Source organism: Mizuhopecten yessoensis, unplaced genomic scaffold, assembly GCF_002113885.1.
Source record: "Mizuhopecten yessoensis strain PY_sf001 unplaced genomic scaffold, ASM211388v2 scaffold7725, whole genome shotgun sequence".
In the NCBI taxonomy this organism is placed as follows: Eukaryota; Metazoa; Mollusca; class Bivalvia; order Pectinida; family Pectinidae; genus Mizuhopecten; species Mizuhopecten yessoensis.
This window is the reverse complement of record NW_018407191.1, coordinates 1412865-1430840: the sequence shown is the minus strand read 5'-3', so window position 1 is coordinate 1430840 and position 17976 is coordinate 1412865. Positions and strand designations below refer to the sequence as shown.

The 17976-nt window shown below is 39.9% G+C and overlaps 1 protein-coding gene across 1 annotated transcript in view; it reads right to left on the bottom strand.

Annotated features, from left to right (window-relative positions):
* Positions 1–7402: 7402 nt before the first annotated feature.
* The window catches only part of LOC110454231 (uncharacterized protein C3orf38 homolog), a 20081-nt gene continuing 9507 nt past the window's right edge, over positions 7403–17976 (bottom strand). Inside the window, exons 2-3 of the mRNA XM_021503639.1 lie at positions 10661–10851; positions 7403–8514 (exon numbers count right to left, since the gene is read on the bottom strand). Coding sequence (XP_021359314.1) covers positions 7855–8514; positions 10661–10851 — 851 coding nt within the window. The 3' untranslated portion in view covers positions 7403–7854. The remainder of the gene's footprint in view (positions 8515–10660; positions 10852–17976) is intronic.

Sequence of the window (17976 nt, the reverse complement as noted above, 5' to 3'; positions counted from 1 at the left end):
GGCCGACCAGCGGTCTCTTAATTATGTTATAGGAGTAACGTCTCTGGTACAACCACGGAAGTAGATTACAACTTAATTAAGGCTGTGGTATTTGTGTAACTAGATTATGGAAAGAATTTTTCTAGGGGTTTTTCTACTAACGGGGACACATATAGCTATAGCCCTTGTTCGGAGTGGTTTCAATTTGGAACAGGGCCACGGCGGCAGGGCCTTGTTAGGGGGTGGGTACTTGACAACAAGCAGTGTTTTTGTTTCTGTTTGAACATTTAGTGGAGCTACGCGCCTGTCTGGCACGTTCGTCATTGGCAAAAGCATCCTCTATACTCCAGGGGTTACGCTTTACTTACGTATACGCTTTCTGCACCCCTGGGATATTTCATAGCAAAATTAAAGGCTTGACACTCATTGAGTGTGCAACACATTGTGGAAGAGACGAAAAGACTAGTTCAATCCTTTGATATACAATGTACACCAAGAGAATCTGGACCAGTCGTGCACTCGCGGCGATTGACTGGCTTTTAAGTTGGGCACGCTCTTCTGTAATCTTCAGACAAGTATCACTGATCATAGCGATTGGCCAGGGATTTATTTATACCTGAGACCTTAGTGATTCTTCCTATGACATGTTCCAGGGGTGCAGAGAACGAAAGTGAGCGTAATCCCTGGAGTATCGAGGATGCCTTGGAATAGTCATGAAGCAATCGATATAAGCAAATTAAATAGTGCCATTATTTGCTTGGCTTTCTGTATTGACTTAAAACATGTTTACACGGTGCTTCCTTTTTTCGCATTGTAGTAACTATTATCACGGAATTAGATTATTTTAGTCCGTGCTATTATTCATGTATGTGACAAGATGGTTGGCTCTGCTGCATGATGGACGATCGGTCCAAAGGACGACCGTACCCTCCTAGCTAGGATCCCGAATGATTTACATGATTGCTAATTAACGGCATATGGTGCACTTTTATTATTTTGTTTTTCACAGTTTACAAGAAGTACCAGATTGAAAGTAAATGAAAATTGACAATTTTGTAGAACATGATCACCCTGTTGGTTCCCATTTCAACTGCCGTAGCATGTTTGTGACACATCCAGGATCTCTGGTGTAATAGTTCCCAATGGTGAATCTGGCAGCCTGGCATTGAACACTCTCGAGATGCTGTATCTGTTATGCCAAACATTAGATGCATACTCAAGGAGAGGCCTGACAAGTGTTGTGTAGGCCTGTGCCTTGACTTCCTGTGATCAACTAATTAGATTCCTCCTTAGTAATCCAACAGTTCTTGCAGCTTTGGCTGATGTTTGGCTTACATGCTCTCGCAATGAGAGGTCATGGTTAATGTTTGCTGCTTGGGACAATTTCTAAGTCATAGCCATGAAGGTGGTAACTGACACGGACTGGCTTTCGTATGATTTGCCAGTCGTTCTCCCATTTCTCTAGTGCTACCAGATCTTGTAGCACTGCTGATTCGTTACTGCTATTAATTGTGCCATATATTGAGCAATCGTCGGCAAAGAGCTTCGCTTGTGAAGACAGGAGGTTATTAATAAAGGCCAAGAATAGTAGGGGCCCATGACAGTGCCTTTGGGCACCCCGGATGTTACCTCTGCCTCTGCTGACTTCTACCAAGACATGTTGTTTCCTGTTGTTGAGGAAGCTTTGGATCCAATCCAATGTAGATCCATGGCAGTGAAACTTTGCGAGAAGCCTTTGGTGGGGGAATTCGTCGAAAGGCTTTTGCAAAGTCGATTAGGATGACATCTATTTGTTTGCCTTCAGAAAATCCTCTTACCAGGTCGTGTACTGTGGCTATCAATTGCATCTCGCATGACGGCCCCGCCGGAATCCACGTTGAACATCAGTCAGGATTTGCACGATGGTTATCAAAGTGGTCCATGATGTTGGAGTGGAGGATGTGTTCTATCACTTTGGAGCATATAAATGTTAGCGACACCGGCCGAAAGTGAGCAGCTTCACTCTAGTAACATTTTGAATATAGGGACAACATTGGCCATGTTCAAGTCCACAGGAATTTGACCTTGGGACAGGCTGGTCTGGTAAATGAGCGCGAGGACTGGGTCAATCCTCATGGAGAGCTCCTTAAGGAGTCGATCTTGAACGAAGTCTGGTCCGGTAGCCTTGTGGGGTTGCAGGTTCCTCAGTTTATCTCTTAACTTCTGTGAGTAGTTGTACTGATGGAGTCAATGGAGGCGTATGGGCTGGAACTCCTGTCTTTTGCTTTTGTCAGAGGACCAGCATTTCTTGGGGCTTTGCTTGGCCTCTGGGCAAATAATGTTGTACACATCAGTGTTATGTGCCCTTCGGATGGTCTTCTGGCATGTTGACTTCTGGTGTTTGTAACGCCTCATATCTCTGGCTTTGCCCGTCATGACGGCTTTTTCAAAGGCTCCGTTTTATTGTCTGGTTAAGCGTCTAGTATGGGTAACCATCCAGGGGTTGGTAAGTCTTGAGCGTGTGTGTTTACGTTGGATGTGCTTGTCCATTAATGGTAATATATAGTTCCTGAATGCAGTCCACATTGTGTTGATATCCTGCAATTCTTCAGCTTTGAATGAGTTTACAAAGTGAACCTTGTCATTTTTCAAGTTGGGGAGATTGCCTTTGTCCCACAGATGGATCTTTCTTTTATCTGGTTTAATCCTCATTGGTTGAGTGACTGAGTCAACCAATACTAAGTTATGGTCTCCAACTCCAGGGATTGATTTACATTAACTTACCAAAGATGGATTGCTAGTAAAAAAGAGGTCAGGGATCTTTGTGCCTCGGGTTGATGATTCAACCATCTGATCCACTCCACACTGACTGGGGATGCTTAGGTAGACATTGCACATACTCCCGGGATATTGGCAGGAGATAGTGAGGGCCAGTCAGGATAAATGTCAGGCACGTTGAAGTCTCCTCCAATCCAAAATTCACATTTCTGATGTTCATGTCTTAGGGGTTGAGTACATCCTCGGCCAAGCGTGCAAAGTCATCAGAGGTCATGTTAGGTGGTCTATAGAAGACTGAAATAATCGTGGACTTAAATCTATTGATCTGAAGTCTCACACTCACATCATCTCCAATTCCTTGTTTGTTGAGATTGGTGTATACACCAAGTCATTCTTGACCGTAATCAACACTTCATCATGCATGGGAGTCTCCTGTTTCTCTTACCCTGGACAGGTGTATCCGCACTTTTACCGGTGTGAGATTTCCTTGTCTCACCCTAGGGTTGAGATGGGGGGATTCTCCTATTCATAACAATGGCATGACGTCACTTCAACAATACAATGACGTCACGTCAACAATCCGCCGTCACGTCAACCCTGAATTTAGCATGTAACGTTATCGTTACAATGTGTATATGATACACAATGGGAGAACAGGGTAAGAGAAAAAGAATCATTCACCCCCTTGTGGGTGAGATAGGGGAATCTCCACCCTCGGGAAAAGATTCTTTGGCAACTTAAGAATCTTCCCCTCGCGTTGAGATTCTCCTATCTCTCCCTCCCCCCCACACACACACACAAGGGGGTGAAAGACTCTATTATTCTCCTATACTTGCCCGTGAAGGACAGGAATTGACCCATAAAAGATAAACCTGTCTTTCCTTTACACACGCTTTCACGTCACTCCATCAGTGATTAATTGATTAATGGAATTATTGCTGCCAGGCAAGTCCGCCAAATGACGTCGGCATTTGAAATAGTTACATTGTTATAAGTATAAGATATATTAACTGATATACTACAATTGTTGGATTATAAAATAAAAATATTGGTAATGTTGTGCTTTAAATGGACTTCTGATTTTATGTTCATGCAGGGCTTTGCAAAGCCTCGTGCTAGACAGCCAAACTCTTACCCTCAGTTTGAAATTTCCCAGTCTACGAACCACACCCATGTAAGATTCTATTTATCTTTCCTGGAGACATTGTAGTTGCCAGGGAGCACTTCTAAGGAGAAGATGTCACTGTTTAACCATGTCTCGGCACCGAGGATCACGTCTGGGTCGGCGTTTTCAATAAGTACTTGTGTATCTGGATCTTTGTTCTTGATAATTATTTGGAAATTGAAAATCAGTGTACGGAGTGATCTGTGAGTTTGTTTATGTACTGGACCTTGTCATGTACATGGTGAGGATGTGGCTCTTGAGGCTCCCTATAGAGGAGGAAGGGCTGTCTAGATTAATTTCATGTGTGGAGGATGTTGACAAGCTCACAAAACTATTGGTGTCTACAGTAATGGAGTCATAAGGTTTAGTCTAGTTTGGGGTGTTACAAACACTTTATATCCATGTTGTTGATGAATTGGCCAAGTGGTCAAAATCTGCTGTTGACATTGCCATGAAGGATGTGTGGCACCGTTTGTTGCAGGCTATGGGACTTTGGGGCATAGGGGCCAGGATTTACTTCTTTTTGGCTGCTTAAGAGTAGGAGGACCTTAACTGAGGTGTTCAGAGCAAATTTTCCTGTAAAAATGCCAACCCTAATGAAATGGTATATAGGATAAGGGAGGAAAGCTCTATCGATGTCGAAAATCGACCCCACCTCATTTTCTTTCATCACAAACCATACTTTTATCTGATGTACAAAAAAAAATGCTTAGTACCTTTGGAAAGATGTATAATTTGTCTTTTAGAAACTTCCTAAAGAGCTAATGCATGCAAAATGTATTCTCCTGGCGCAGGCATGACATCCGTTTCCTCAGACATCACGTGCACTATTTCCATCTTTTATTTTTTTGTTTATTTCAGTCATGGAACTCCTATACCTTCAAATTGGGGGTAGCATTTTCACCAAAAGTTGATGTACACCACTGAAACGTGTGAAATTACTCTGAACACCTCAATCTAGGTCCAAATATGGCCGTAACAAATTCTCAGGTCTGAAAGTTTAATATTTGGCCTGTTATGTGGTACTCAAGTCATCATACCATGCTCAGCCATTGTGTAGTCTTCTTTATGTTGAACTTCACCAGCTAATCACACAAGAACATTTAAATAATTTTTAAACTTCACCAGCTAATCAGACAAGAACATTTTATTAATTTTTAACTTGTTTTAATGATATCAATCATTCATAGATGTAACACAATTACAGAAAAAGAATGTTTTTATATCATTTGAGAGGACAGAGCTGAATGCCGTTTTAAATGCATACAAAAAAGTCTCATAAATATACAGTACATCAACAAAAATATATACGTAGCGATCTGTATTCCAATACACCACTGTTGAAATGCAAAAAATAGGTAATCATGACTTTTTTCAAGGTTACTTCAGATAAACCGGTAAACATTTTGAATTTTTTTATAGCAGAAGTCATATCCCACTGCAATTGCATCGACACAAATGGCGAGTTTGAAGACATGTAACATGTAACTTTATTTCAAGATATGCTCCAAAATGGATGTATTTTAGATATGTTTCCAATGACAACTCTCTCATTTTTTTTTTAGAAAGGAGAAAATACCGAAAGAGCATGATCACTGTGGAAAGTTTGATGATGGAATTTGTAAAAACTTTTGAGATATGCTCTGGTACCGCAAATATACACCAAAATGTACATACATCTTATTAAAGATGCAGTTTCCATGACAAGTCACAAACCCAACATTTATACACCATTTAGTTCCCTTGGCCCAGGAATGATACATACCAAATCCTTGAGCCATTCTGGAGTAGTAGGCTTTTAAAAGAAAATTGATGGATGGACAACAGATAGATCCTGTGCTACAGTGTATTCTCACAACAGATCATTGACTCATACATGAATAGTATATATTAATAGGATAGCACTTAATAATTAACAGGTATGAGCTAGGTAGTTAAATAACTATATTTTAATAGTTTTATCCCATTCCAAGAGTTGTTAATACTCTTAAATCATGATGGCATTCCAGAAACTAATGTATTAAGATCATAAAAACGTATTTGATAATTTTTACTTCATAACAATTTCTTACATACCATTTATAATCAAAATAATTTAAATAAAATTGAATCCTGCCCACTACTACTGATCAAGATTCTGTTCATCTCTTTTAATCTACACAATAGGTCCATATATCACTTATTGTTGCATTCAATCATGAGAAAAGTCAACCTTAAATATATATTTCAGTGTGTGCATATTTTCACTGCCGTGATAAATTTGCTCTCATTACGGAGGGCAAAAAAAGGCGAAAGTTAAACTTTGGTAAAAATTTCCCACTATCCAGGTATACAAGGATCTTGTATCGCCAATGAACAAGTGTTCATTTTCCTGACTATGAGCTGCTTGCCTGTTCACAATCGCAAAGATGAGAGAAAAATATACATATAGGTATGTGTATATTATACACGTATATTGTATTTTTTTCTTAAAATGACCCGAACCTATAATTGTCTTTGCATTAAAAAAAAGGAAAAGTAGCATGAATTTAGCATGAAATAATGTTTTCAATGTCTGCATGCTGTACAAGAGTGGTCAGACTATAAATATTACCTGATAGGTATTCTATACAATACAATCAAGGTATTCCATACAATACAATCAAGGTATTCCATACAATACAATCAAGGTATTCCATACAATACAACCAAGGTATTCCATACAATACAATCAAGGTATTCCATACAATACAATCAAGGTATTCCATATAATACAATCAAGGTATTCCATACAATACAATCAAGGTATTCCATACAATACAACCAAGGTATTCCATACAATACAATCAATGTATTCCATATAATACAATCAAGGTATTCCATATAATACAATCAAGGTATTCCATATAATACAATCAATGTATTCCATACAATACAATCAAGGTAATCCATATAATACAATCAATGTATTCCATACAATACAACCAAGGTATTCCATACAATACAATCAATGTATTCCATGCAATACAATCAAGGTATTCCATACAATACAGTTAATGCCCTTGATGTCTATGATAATCTATTAGGTAAAGGGGATATACATACCTTGTATCCTGTATACAGTTTCAACAAAGACTGAAAGGGCAGCATTACATGGAACTAAAAGTTTTATTTCATAAACGTTTGTTATTTGGCAATCCACTGTATCTTAAATACAGGTAAAACAATGACTGATAAAGAAAGGATATCAAACTCTTATCAATTAACATATTTACATATATACATGTATATGAAAAAAAAATTCTACAAGTTCAATAAATAGATACGGGTTTTGTGGAGAAAGAAATAATTGGATATTTTGTTCATCTCACACATCAGAAAAAATATTTGTATTGGCAGATTTTATCAAGATCTGGACATGAAAAGATGTGAGAGCGAAAATGGTTCAAAATACCACCAGTTTTGTCTGTGACGTCATCACTCTGCTGGCTATATCTGTAGGTGATGTCATCATATTGTTTGTTTTTTTGTCTGTGACATCATAACATCGTTTACTTTTTTTCCTGTGACATCACCAGGCTACAGTAAATGTATGACATATATCACCTTTAGCATGTCGAGCATACAACTTCGAAATCCAATAGTTCTAATCTCCGTACACATATCTATGTGTCATGACAAAATTGAAGGCTCGCAGTTAGCTATTTGATTGGTTGATAGCCTGATACTTGTCCTTTGAAGAGTACAGAGGAGCTGCACAAAACTCCAAAGCCGGTTGATTTTACCATAACACTGCCATTGGGATTCCTTCATCTTCATCAAAGACATTGGACTAGTCTGCTTGTATCATCCCCAAGTTATTGCATCAAGAGCCTCCCAATTTGTCATGACATATTCCCAGGGATGTTGACGGGAGAAAAGATATGTTAACGAGAGTGGAGACGTTGTTTTCGATGATCGTCAAGTAAATGTAGTTACACCGGAACTAAAGCTGTCACTTCACTTACTGCCTGATCTGTCAACTTTGGCATTGCTGTGACTTGTGAAGTTCTAATTCTTAACTTCGTGAATTTCACTTTCCAATTGTTGTCGAAACGAGGGTCTCTGAGTAGACCGAACAGTTGCTCAAACTCGCCCAAGCAGTCGTTGCTTCTGTGGACCGTCCCGCAAACAATTAGCACAAGTTGTCCGTGAGGATTGGACTTGACATGTAATCCCTCCTCACTGATGTTAGGATTAAATAGCAGCTGTTCATCTTTGACGAGAGATAACAACCTCTGTGTGGTCGGTTCTGCACCAGTGATTTCCTCTTCAACTGGATGTGGGGTCAAGCACAGCAACTTGAAGTTCACATCTGGCCAGAAATGATGGGGACCAAAATCTTCTGACGTATTAGGTAACATCGGGTTCTGTGAATTTAACATTTCATAAAACCAAGTGGCAAAGGCTACTCCTACTTGGTCTGATAAAAGCGATGTAGCAGACGGAGAAGCTATATTTATAGTAATGGATATATTGGGTGGTGGAGAGGCAGAATGAGTGTGAGCCTGAGGTTCGGCCTGTGGTCGGGGTTGGTATGCTGTTAGGACATCCTGCTGTGATTGTCCGACTGGTTTTACGCCTTGGACATCATTCTGAAATTGAAATGCTTAATTTTGAACATAAACAAGAGTACCGCGGTGCGGAACAATATACGCCCGTCGAATGCCATATAGTGTTATATACTTTCTTACATTGAAATAAGATCTGCATCATTCTAAGAGTGGTTAGCTGACATGCTATAAAAAATGTAGGAGAAAATCTCCAGACAAAAAATCAAATACTGAAATGAACAAAGGGCAATAACTTTTGCAAAAATCGTTGAATCAAAATTCTTTTAAGGGAGACACAACTTCATATCATGATGATAATGTATACCAGGTTTCAAAGAGATCCATAGAAAAATGTAGGAGGAGATTGCTGGACAAAAATCAAATACTGAAATAAACAATGGGCAATAACTTTTGCAAAAATTGTTGAATCAAAATTCTTTTCAATGAAACACAACAATATATTATGATTATTTAGCCTACAAAGCTGCAAAGAAATCCGTCAAAAAATTTAGGAGGAGATTTCCGGACAGAAAATCAAATGCTGAAATGAACAAAGGGCTTTTGCAAAAATCGTTGAATCAAAATTCTCTTACGGGAAACACAGCTTTATATCATGATTATAATGTATACCAAGTTTCAAAGAGATCAGTTGAAAAATGTAGGAGGAGATTGCCAGACAAACAAAAGTTTACGCCAGACGGCCGGACGGCCGGACAGACAAACCCACTAAATTAACTTCAAAATCAAAGCCTGCAAATATAATTTAAATATTGCTTCTTACCCAAAATAAATGGCAACTCATATAATACAACCCACTAGTGGTGGCAACTTAATACCAAAAATAAATGGTAACTTACAAAATTTCAATAATATGAAACATTATAAATGGCAACTCTATCAAATCACATCACAACCTAATTTAATCCTAATATAAATTTAGCAATTTACCCAGTATTAATCTTAAATTTAGGGACTTTTAGGGTCTTTTCATCAACTTTAGGGCTTTTCAAGGCCTGAAAAAAACTGGTAAAATCACCTGTTTTCCATTTCCATACAGTAAGGACAAATTGGGTCACAACCGTAGTGACTACCATGAGCCAAGCTTTAGACAGATAGATGGCCTAGTCTGTCATGATCATCACTTTTCCTCTTGCCCTGACACCAGACTTAGACATTTTGACAAAAAGATGGCCTAGCCCGCATTTCTTCTATAGCCCTGACAACAGACTTACACATTTTCACAGATGGATGGCCTTGCCCGATTTTCCTCTGCCCTGGCCCTGACATCAGACTTACACATTTTCACAGATGGATGGCCTAGCCCGAGTTTCCTCTGCTCCTGACATCAGATTTAGACATTTTGACAAATAGATGGCCTAGCCCATTGCCAAGTTTCCTCTGGACCTGACACCAGATTTAGACATTTCAACAGATAGATGGAGCTAGCCCGAGTTTCCTCTGGCCCTGACACCAGACTTACACATTTTGACAAATAGATGGCCTAGTCTGAGTTTCCTCTGGACCTGACACCAGATTTAGACATTTTGACAAATAGATGACCTAGCCCAAGTTTCCTCTGGACCTGACACCAGACTTAGACATTTTGACAAATAGATGGCCTAGCCCGCGTTTCTTCTATAGCCCTGACACCAGACTTACACATTTTCACAGATGGATGGTCTAGCCCGATTTTCCTCTGCCCTGGCCCTGACATCAGACTTACACATTTTCACAGATGGATGGCCTAGCCCGAGTTTCCTCTGTCTTGACATCAGATTTACACATTTTCACAGATAGATGGCGAGTTTCCTCTGGCCCTGATACCAGACTTAGACATTTTCACAGATAGATGGCCTAACCCGAGTTACCTCTGACCCTGACAACGGACTTAAGACATTTGACAGATAGATATTGAGTTTCTTCTGGCCCTGACACCAGACTAACACATTTTGACAGATAAATGTCTGACATCTATCTGTCAAAATATGTAAGTCTGGTGTTCGGGCCAGAGGAAACTCGGGTTGACATCTATCTGTCAAAATGTCTAAGTCTAGTGTCAGGGCCAGATGAAAATTTCAGCTAGCTTGTACCCAAGTATGGCTTTCCAATTCTGTTGAATCTTCAACAAATACAATCCTCTGAATGCAATTCCACAACACAAGACAACGGAAAAGACGGTCATCAATACCTGATTCTTTTGACTTGATCTGGATTTCCAAAACTTGATGATGGCATTGATGAGTGTGTCCTTGGAAGAGTTGACAGATACAACAACATTGCTGTCCGCTAAATACTGGAAGAGGACGTCTCGCTTGAGTTTCTTTCTATGGAGAAGTTCAAAGGCAGACTCACTGTAGGCCACAATGGCACAGATATGTTCTGGGGGAAAAAAGAAAAATAACATAAAATTTGCTGAGATTGTTATCCAGCCACAGGAATTGTATATGTGATGCATAGAAGTACAAATGTAGAAGTCACAAAATATGAGGGAGAAATACTGCCTGTTGGTCAGTACAAACTATAGAAAGGTTATATGCATTACGACCAGTAAGTGTTTATTTGTGATGTTTTAGTGACCAGTATGGTACGTACCGACACCTTCATCAGAGAAATGACCAGTGAAGCGTATGTACACAAAGATGTAAAATATGTACAATTTGACAATATATAATTAAATTTGGATATGCTATAAGCGTACGGACAATTATAATGTACTACATGTACGATACGTCACACATAAACACTTGTTGGTTGTGATATATAACATTTCTACAAATGACTGGGGATAGTAATGTGTTAAAAGATTTGTTTCATTAGGTTATGAAAAATCCTAATACCATTGACAAAACAGATAATAAAGTAAAAGGCCTTTTAGACCCCTGTGACTTGAAAGTAGGTCGAGGTCATTTTCATTTCCAAAAACTTTGTTGGGCTCCATCATAGGACGCTACTGACAAAATAGCATGACTCTAAGCATTTCGGATCTTTAGAAGAAGTCGTTTGAATGTTTTGAACTATTTGAACCCTGTGACTTAAAAGTAGGCCAACATCATTTTCATTTGCAAACTTTGTTGGGCTCCATCATAGGATGCTACTGGCCAAATATCATGACTTCAGGACTTTCGGTTCTTCAGAAGAAGTCGTTTGAATGTTTTGACCTATTTAACTCATGTGACCTTGAAAGTAGGTCAAGGTCATTTTCATTTGCAAACTTTAAATTTGTTGGGCTCCATCATAGGATGCTACTGGTTAAATATCATGACTTCAGGACTTTCGGTCCTTCAGAAGAAGTCGTTTGAATGTTTTGACCTATTTAACTCCTGTGACCTTGAAAGTAGGTCAAGGTCATTTTCTTTCGCATACTATGTTGGGCTCCATCAAAGGATGCTACTGGCCAAATACCATCACTTCAGGTAATTCGGATCTTTAAAAGAAATCTGAAGGTTTAGACCTATTTGATCCCTGTGACTTGACTTGAAAATAGGTCAAGGTCATTTTCATTTGAACAATGTGAATAGCCAGTGCTCCTGCAACCCAACGATGTCAGACGTCTTCAGGAATGATTCTAGGAATATCTGGTTTGTAATGACATTTTCGACAATAATTGTGGCCACTTTGATGTTGTGTAGTACACTGGATGACCTATTTGTCGTAGCTGCAGAGGAGTCAGGTTTTGTATGGTCAGTGGTATCGCCAGAGGGTAGTGTGACATCATTAGGGGAGTTTGGTCGGTCACAGCTGAGTGTTTGGGTGGTATGGTTGCAGGTTTTGGGTGGTGCCTGTTTCTTCTTCTTGCCAATTTTTCTTTGGCCCCATCCTGAAAAATGATTCTGTTCATTATTGGTGGTTCCAGAGTCTTTTTGTTGTTCTGGAATGGAGTAATGCATAGGGGAGTCATTCTGGTTCTGTCAAGCTCTTAGTTTGGGTGGAGAGCAGTCTCTCGTGTGGGTATTAGGGTGATCTTCAATAACCACATGGCTGATCTGGGGACTGTCCCTTGATTCCACTTGTGGTGTTACTTCAGGTGGTGCTGTCCTTTTATGTTCTTGCATAGGCTAATTGTTTAGATTCTTATTAGAGTTGTGTGGTTGTATATTAGTTGACTGGGTTGTGCTGTCCTGGAGTCAAGCATTGGTGTTATGCAGCTGTTTAATTTTCATCCCCATCATACTGTTCATTCTGTTTTCAAGCATGTCCATTCTCATAGATAGTAATCCTGACTCCATTTTCTGCATTCTCGACTCTAAATATTTGTCGCTGTGTCTGTCTTGCATGCTGCTCACATTTCCTGGAAGTTCCTGGGCTCCTGTAGTGTTTTTCAGTTGTAAGGATGTCCTCAGTTCAGTAATCTGCTCCTCCAGACTAATGGCGTATGCCTTAGAAGATGCCAACTGCTTTGACAGGTTTGCTATCTTACTCTCTTTTACTTTGAGTCTGGCTTCCTTTTCCTGGATGGAATTTTCTCTTCTGTCCATTTCCAGTTTCTGGGTGCGCAGCTCCTCAATGTCACAGTGATATGGATTGTCTGTTGTCTTGGTCAACAAGTGTGAGGTGGTCATTGTAAGTTGTAGCGGCATTACTGTCGTTGTTGTGGGTAGTGATCGTCGGTGGAATGTTATCGTCATCGCTCTGGACAATTTCAGGAGGTCTTGCTTCGCTGGATAAAAGTGATAATACTGAGTGGTGGCAACTCTTGCAAGTATATTGACGATTAGTGTTTTCCCATTCTCCAATTTCTTTTGGTGATAGCCCTTCACATCTATAGTGGAACCATTGGAGACAGTCCTCGCACATCAGTGAAAGTTCTGTGCAGACTTCATTGCAGTGTGGACAGGTTGCATTCTTGATCGAGGTATTACCTGCAGCTATGAGTACCTAAGGATCGGTTTCGCTGTCACTATCAGTGAAATCTGGTTGTTCCTCGATATGTGTGAAAGGAATCAGTTGTTCCTTGCTTTGATATGGTTTGCCAATAGTAGAGCTGGGTAGAGTCTCAAGCTCCGGCCCCGCTTGTGTATGGGTAGGCTCAAGCTGGTTGGGTGTGGCCTGCCTACGATCATCGCCAGGTGGTTGCTGTTGGGTGGCACTGGGTGCTGTGAGTAGGCAGCCGGTTGACATCTGACTGTCGGTGTTGTCTATTTGTTGTTTGACACCAGATATTGGTACCTCAGTTGGTCTTCCTCTCATTTTCTATTCTCTACCTTGCCTTAAGTTGTTCATCATTTGAGCAGATTGTTCCTTAATGTAGGCATTTGCTTCCTCAAAATTGCCGAGAGAGCCGACAGTGTTCATCAGGTTTGGGAGGTGTTTTTCGATAAATAGTCGTATTTTGGAACCGTTCACACTGATCACGGAAGTTGTTAGATGGACGTTTATTCTATAAAGTTGTTGAGATGTTGTCTTGTCTTGGATGGATATAGACTCATTTACTGAACGTTGCTTGTTTTACTCTGTGTTGAAAATCACGACCTTCAATTATGTTTCGGTAGGTGCCGGTCCAGGTTTTTGATGATATGCCTTGTAGCTTCAAACATGGCAACTACTAGGTTGTCTCCACTTTTCATCTCAACCTTTTCCACCTGCCTCCCTGAGGCTTGAATCTTGTTGTTGAGTGCTTTCTTCACATTCAGGTTATAGTTTGCACTGGTTGATCTGTCCTTCGAACTGTTGACTGAGTAGGGGGAGTACGGTATAGGTGGCTTTTTGTTTCTACTAGAGGTGCGCGTTCTGACAGCTGACATGGTTGCCATAGCGGAGGGTACACTGATCCCGCTCAGTGATAAGTTCATAAAAATACCAACAGTTAATTCTTGATTGGACATCACATAGTTCAGTTGTTCTCAGCAATATAATATACTGACATTGTTCAGCTGTGTTCAGACCAGGTTCATAGTGACTACTCTGTATCTAAATAACATTGGCATATAAAAAAATCAACAGTGTTGTGTGTATTATTTACAGTACAATGCTAAAATACTAAAATACTAATATAGTTGGGATTTAAAAAGTCTAAACCTACCAGTTAGAACTCTAAAACTACTGGAGAGGATAAAACAGATATTTTATGGTAAAATTACTGTCCTGCTATATGCATGCATGTATATGTAAAAGATTCAGTTGTTTACTGATTCTTAATTACCACTGCAGTTTTACTCATGAAATAGGACGTTGTTCTTTTATATCTGTTTCATATTTATGGGTCGGGTAGGGCTTTTCTACAGCGTATGCTTCCTGTGGATCAGTCGCTACTCTCTGTCTGTCTGTTTGTTTACATAGCCGTATCACGGACTTAGATAATCTAATTCCGTGGCCGTATTAAGCAAGTTATCGGTTAGTTGTGCCTAACGAGATGGGAAACGGAAGTAGAGACCGGAAGTTCGGCTTCATCTCTTACTTTACTCTGCATTAACGGTTTGGCCAATCGTAAAAGCGGAACTAATGGAAGGGGCTATAAAAGATCATGTTCTTGAGTTGCTCAGTGTCTTGACAGGGTCGGTGAACCGACCCACAGCTTCAGGTGAGGTAAACCTTACCGCTTCATGCGCTGCTAACAGTGCAACCTAGGCCAAGGTGCTGCTAACAGTACCAATACCTAACTACTATGTGGAGTTATCTTTCCTTGGATTTAACAGTATAGAGTGCTATAGGAACCACTGTATATGTATGAATGAATAGTCAGGGGCTTCGGGCTTAGACATCGATACATAGTGGTTCGCTGTAGATCTATAGGTATCTAGGGGTACTTGCTTGTAGTTTACTGGTATTGGTAGTACTATTAGGCAGGATAGGCCATTGTTTTACATAGGAATTGAGTTACTTAACATAAGCTGTCACTGTTCGACGCTAATTTTATGATCTTCCGTTGTTAAACTTGTTATATATATTCATTCCGTCTTGTTAATAAACAGTTACTTGTATTTTAAACACCTTGTTGAGTCATTGAATCAATTGCTGGTATTACCACTACATCCAGTGTTCGAACCTGTGGTGAAAACAGGTCTGTAACCTGACGAAAGAGGCTAGGTCTAGAGAGGACTGCAGGGGAAGTTGTCGACTCGTTACCATTGCTAAAAACTATACGATCACGAAACGGATTTGACGGAGTGACAACGGATGCAAAACCCTTTCCGGACCTCCCCCTATTACAGAATGGTGCCTCGACCAGGATGTAGTTGTGTAAGTACTGATGCATGATTCATGATCACTTTGTTGTTTTAAAAATAATACATATTAGCGGTATTTTGTACACAAGTTTTATTGGTATAATTCTGAAGTTGTAGATTCTCTATTGAAGGATACTCAAGACCTCTGACAATAGACAGTCTACTAGAGTAAATTTGCCATTTATTTGATAACCAATTTGTAAGTGGGTGGGGTTGGTTTGTTTTATAACCCACATAGATTTTATTTGAAAAGTTTGAAGAGCATGGATAAGGGTAGTTATCCTGAGTTACTCTGATTGGGAGGAAGAGAGTGGTTTTGAGACTGGTACATGTATTAAGACTCCAGCAACTATGATAGAATCAACTCCTAGGAATTTGGGGACTCCTTTTCTAAATCTAAAACCTTTTATAGCTAGCGAAGACGTAGTGTCCTTTCCAAAGCAGGATAGGTTTATACACACTAAAAGTAGAAAGATCAGGTTTGAGTCGCCAAATAGATCAGAAGAAGATACAGATGATGAGATAAGGAAGGTTCTAGAGAGACGCAGGAGAAGACAGTCTTTAAAAAAAAAGAGTAACACCATCTACACCAAGAGGTTCTACTGTTACTAGAAATGAAAGTAGGGAAAAATCTATTCTTAAGCCTAGGAGTAGAAAAGAGAGCCGGACTACACCTGCCTTTGATTTATATGAGGGAGATACAGAGAGGGAGGATAATGTACCAGTTCTATGTTCGTCCCCCGGAGATAGACATAAGGCGTCAGGGGTAGAAACTATCCCACCTATGCCTACATGGATGTCTTCTGGAGATGAACAGGTGTCAGGGGTAGCAACTATCCCACTAACAACTACAACCGCTTCACCTAGAGATAGATCTTTTGGTCAGAGCAGGTCAACCGTTTCTCGCAGGGAAAAGCAACCGGATACGTTTAATGGTTCAAGTGGTGATTGGCAGGACTACATAGTGCATTTTGAGCAGGTTTCTGCATGGAATGGGTGGACGGAAACTGAGAAAGCTCAGCAATTAAGTATGAGTCTTCGGGGAACTGCTCAGAAACTCCTTAGTAACTTAACTGGTGGTCAACTGTCCAATTATCAGGCCATTAAAACTACCCTTACTCAAAGGTTTAACCCCAAGGAACGTAGCGTTGCCAATAGGTGTGAATTTAGAAATAAACGCCAGGGAAAAGATGAGTCCGCTGCTGACTTTGGGTATACTTGGAGGAAAAGTTGAATCTAGCTAAAATAAATCAAATTGTCGATAAAAAGATGGGCGCTATGTCCAAAAGGTGGAATAAGAAAGATTCAAGGGAGATTATAACTCAGAAAACTGCAACTTGTTATTTCTGTAAGGAAATAGAACTTTCTTAGGAACTGTACTAAGCTCAGTAATCTTAGAGAAAGAGAAGAAATGGTAGCTAAGAAGGAATCGGAAAACTAGGGAAGACTGGGCTTGAGGCCAACAGTTCAGTCTGTGAGAAAACTTCTAGGAATAGGCCAGAAGTGAAATCCTTAGAAACCAGGGATGTAGCATTAGGAGGAATAGAAAAGAAGGAAAAGGTGGGTGGTCAGGTTCAACTTAGTGTACACAGCATATATTCAGACATAGGTTGTCTTTATGCAGATGTGCGGGTGCACAATGTTACATGTAGGATGCTGATAGACACTGGGTCTCCTGTTTCTGTTCTTTCATATGCACAGTTTCTAAACTTAGGATTAGATGAAAGGTCACTGCAGAATTTTGAAACCAATCTAACTATGGCAGATGGTAACAAATTAGAAGTTGAAGGATGTATTCCCTTAAATTTCCAATTTGGTTCAGCTAGTTTTGAACACCCTTTTGTTGTAGCTACTCTTGATAGTCTGACTGGGATACTGGGGATGGATTTTCTCAGGAAATATGACGGTGTCATGCAGATAGGGAGAGAAATTTTAGTGACAAATAAGGGAAAGTTTAGACTGTACACACAGAAAACTTTAAACTGTGCTCTTATAAGACCATGTGAGGAAATTATGATACCTTCTCATTCGGAAAAGTTGATAGAGTGCAAAACAGACGGTCACTTACCGGAAACCACATTTTTAGTAGAGCCTAGAACAGTGTGGAGAGAAAAGGGGTTATTGATAGCCAGAAGTATAGCAGAACCTAGTCCAGATAGAGTGGTACTGTCAGTTGTGAATATTACTGAGGAAGATGTTACGATTGAGTGTAAGTCGGTGATTGGGACTGTAGGGAGGGTAACAAAGGTTATAGGTACCGAGGGTACTGGGTTAGTTGAGAACTTAGGAGGTCAGCTCCCAAAACATCTTGAAACTCTCATAGAAAACAGTTCCCAAGATC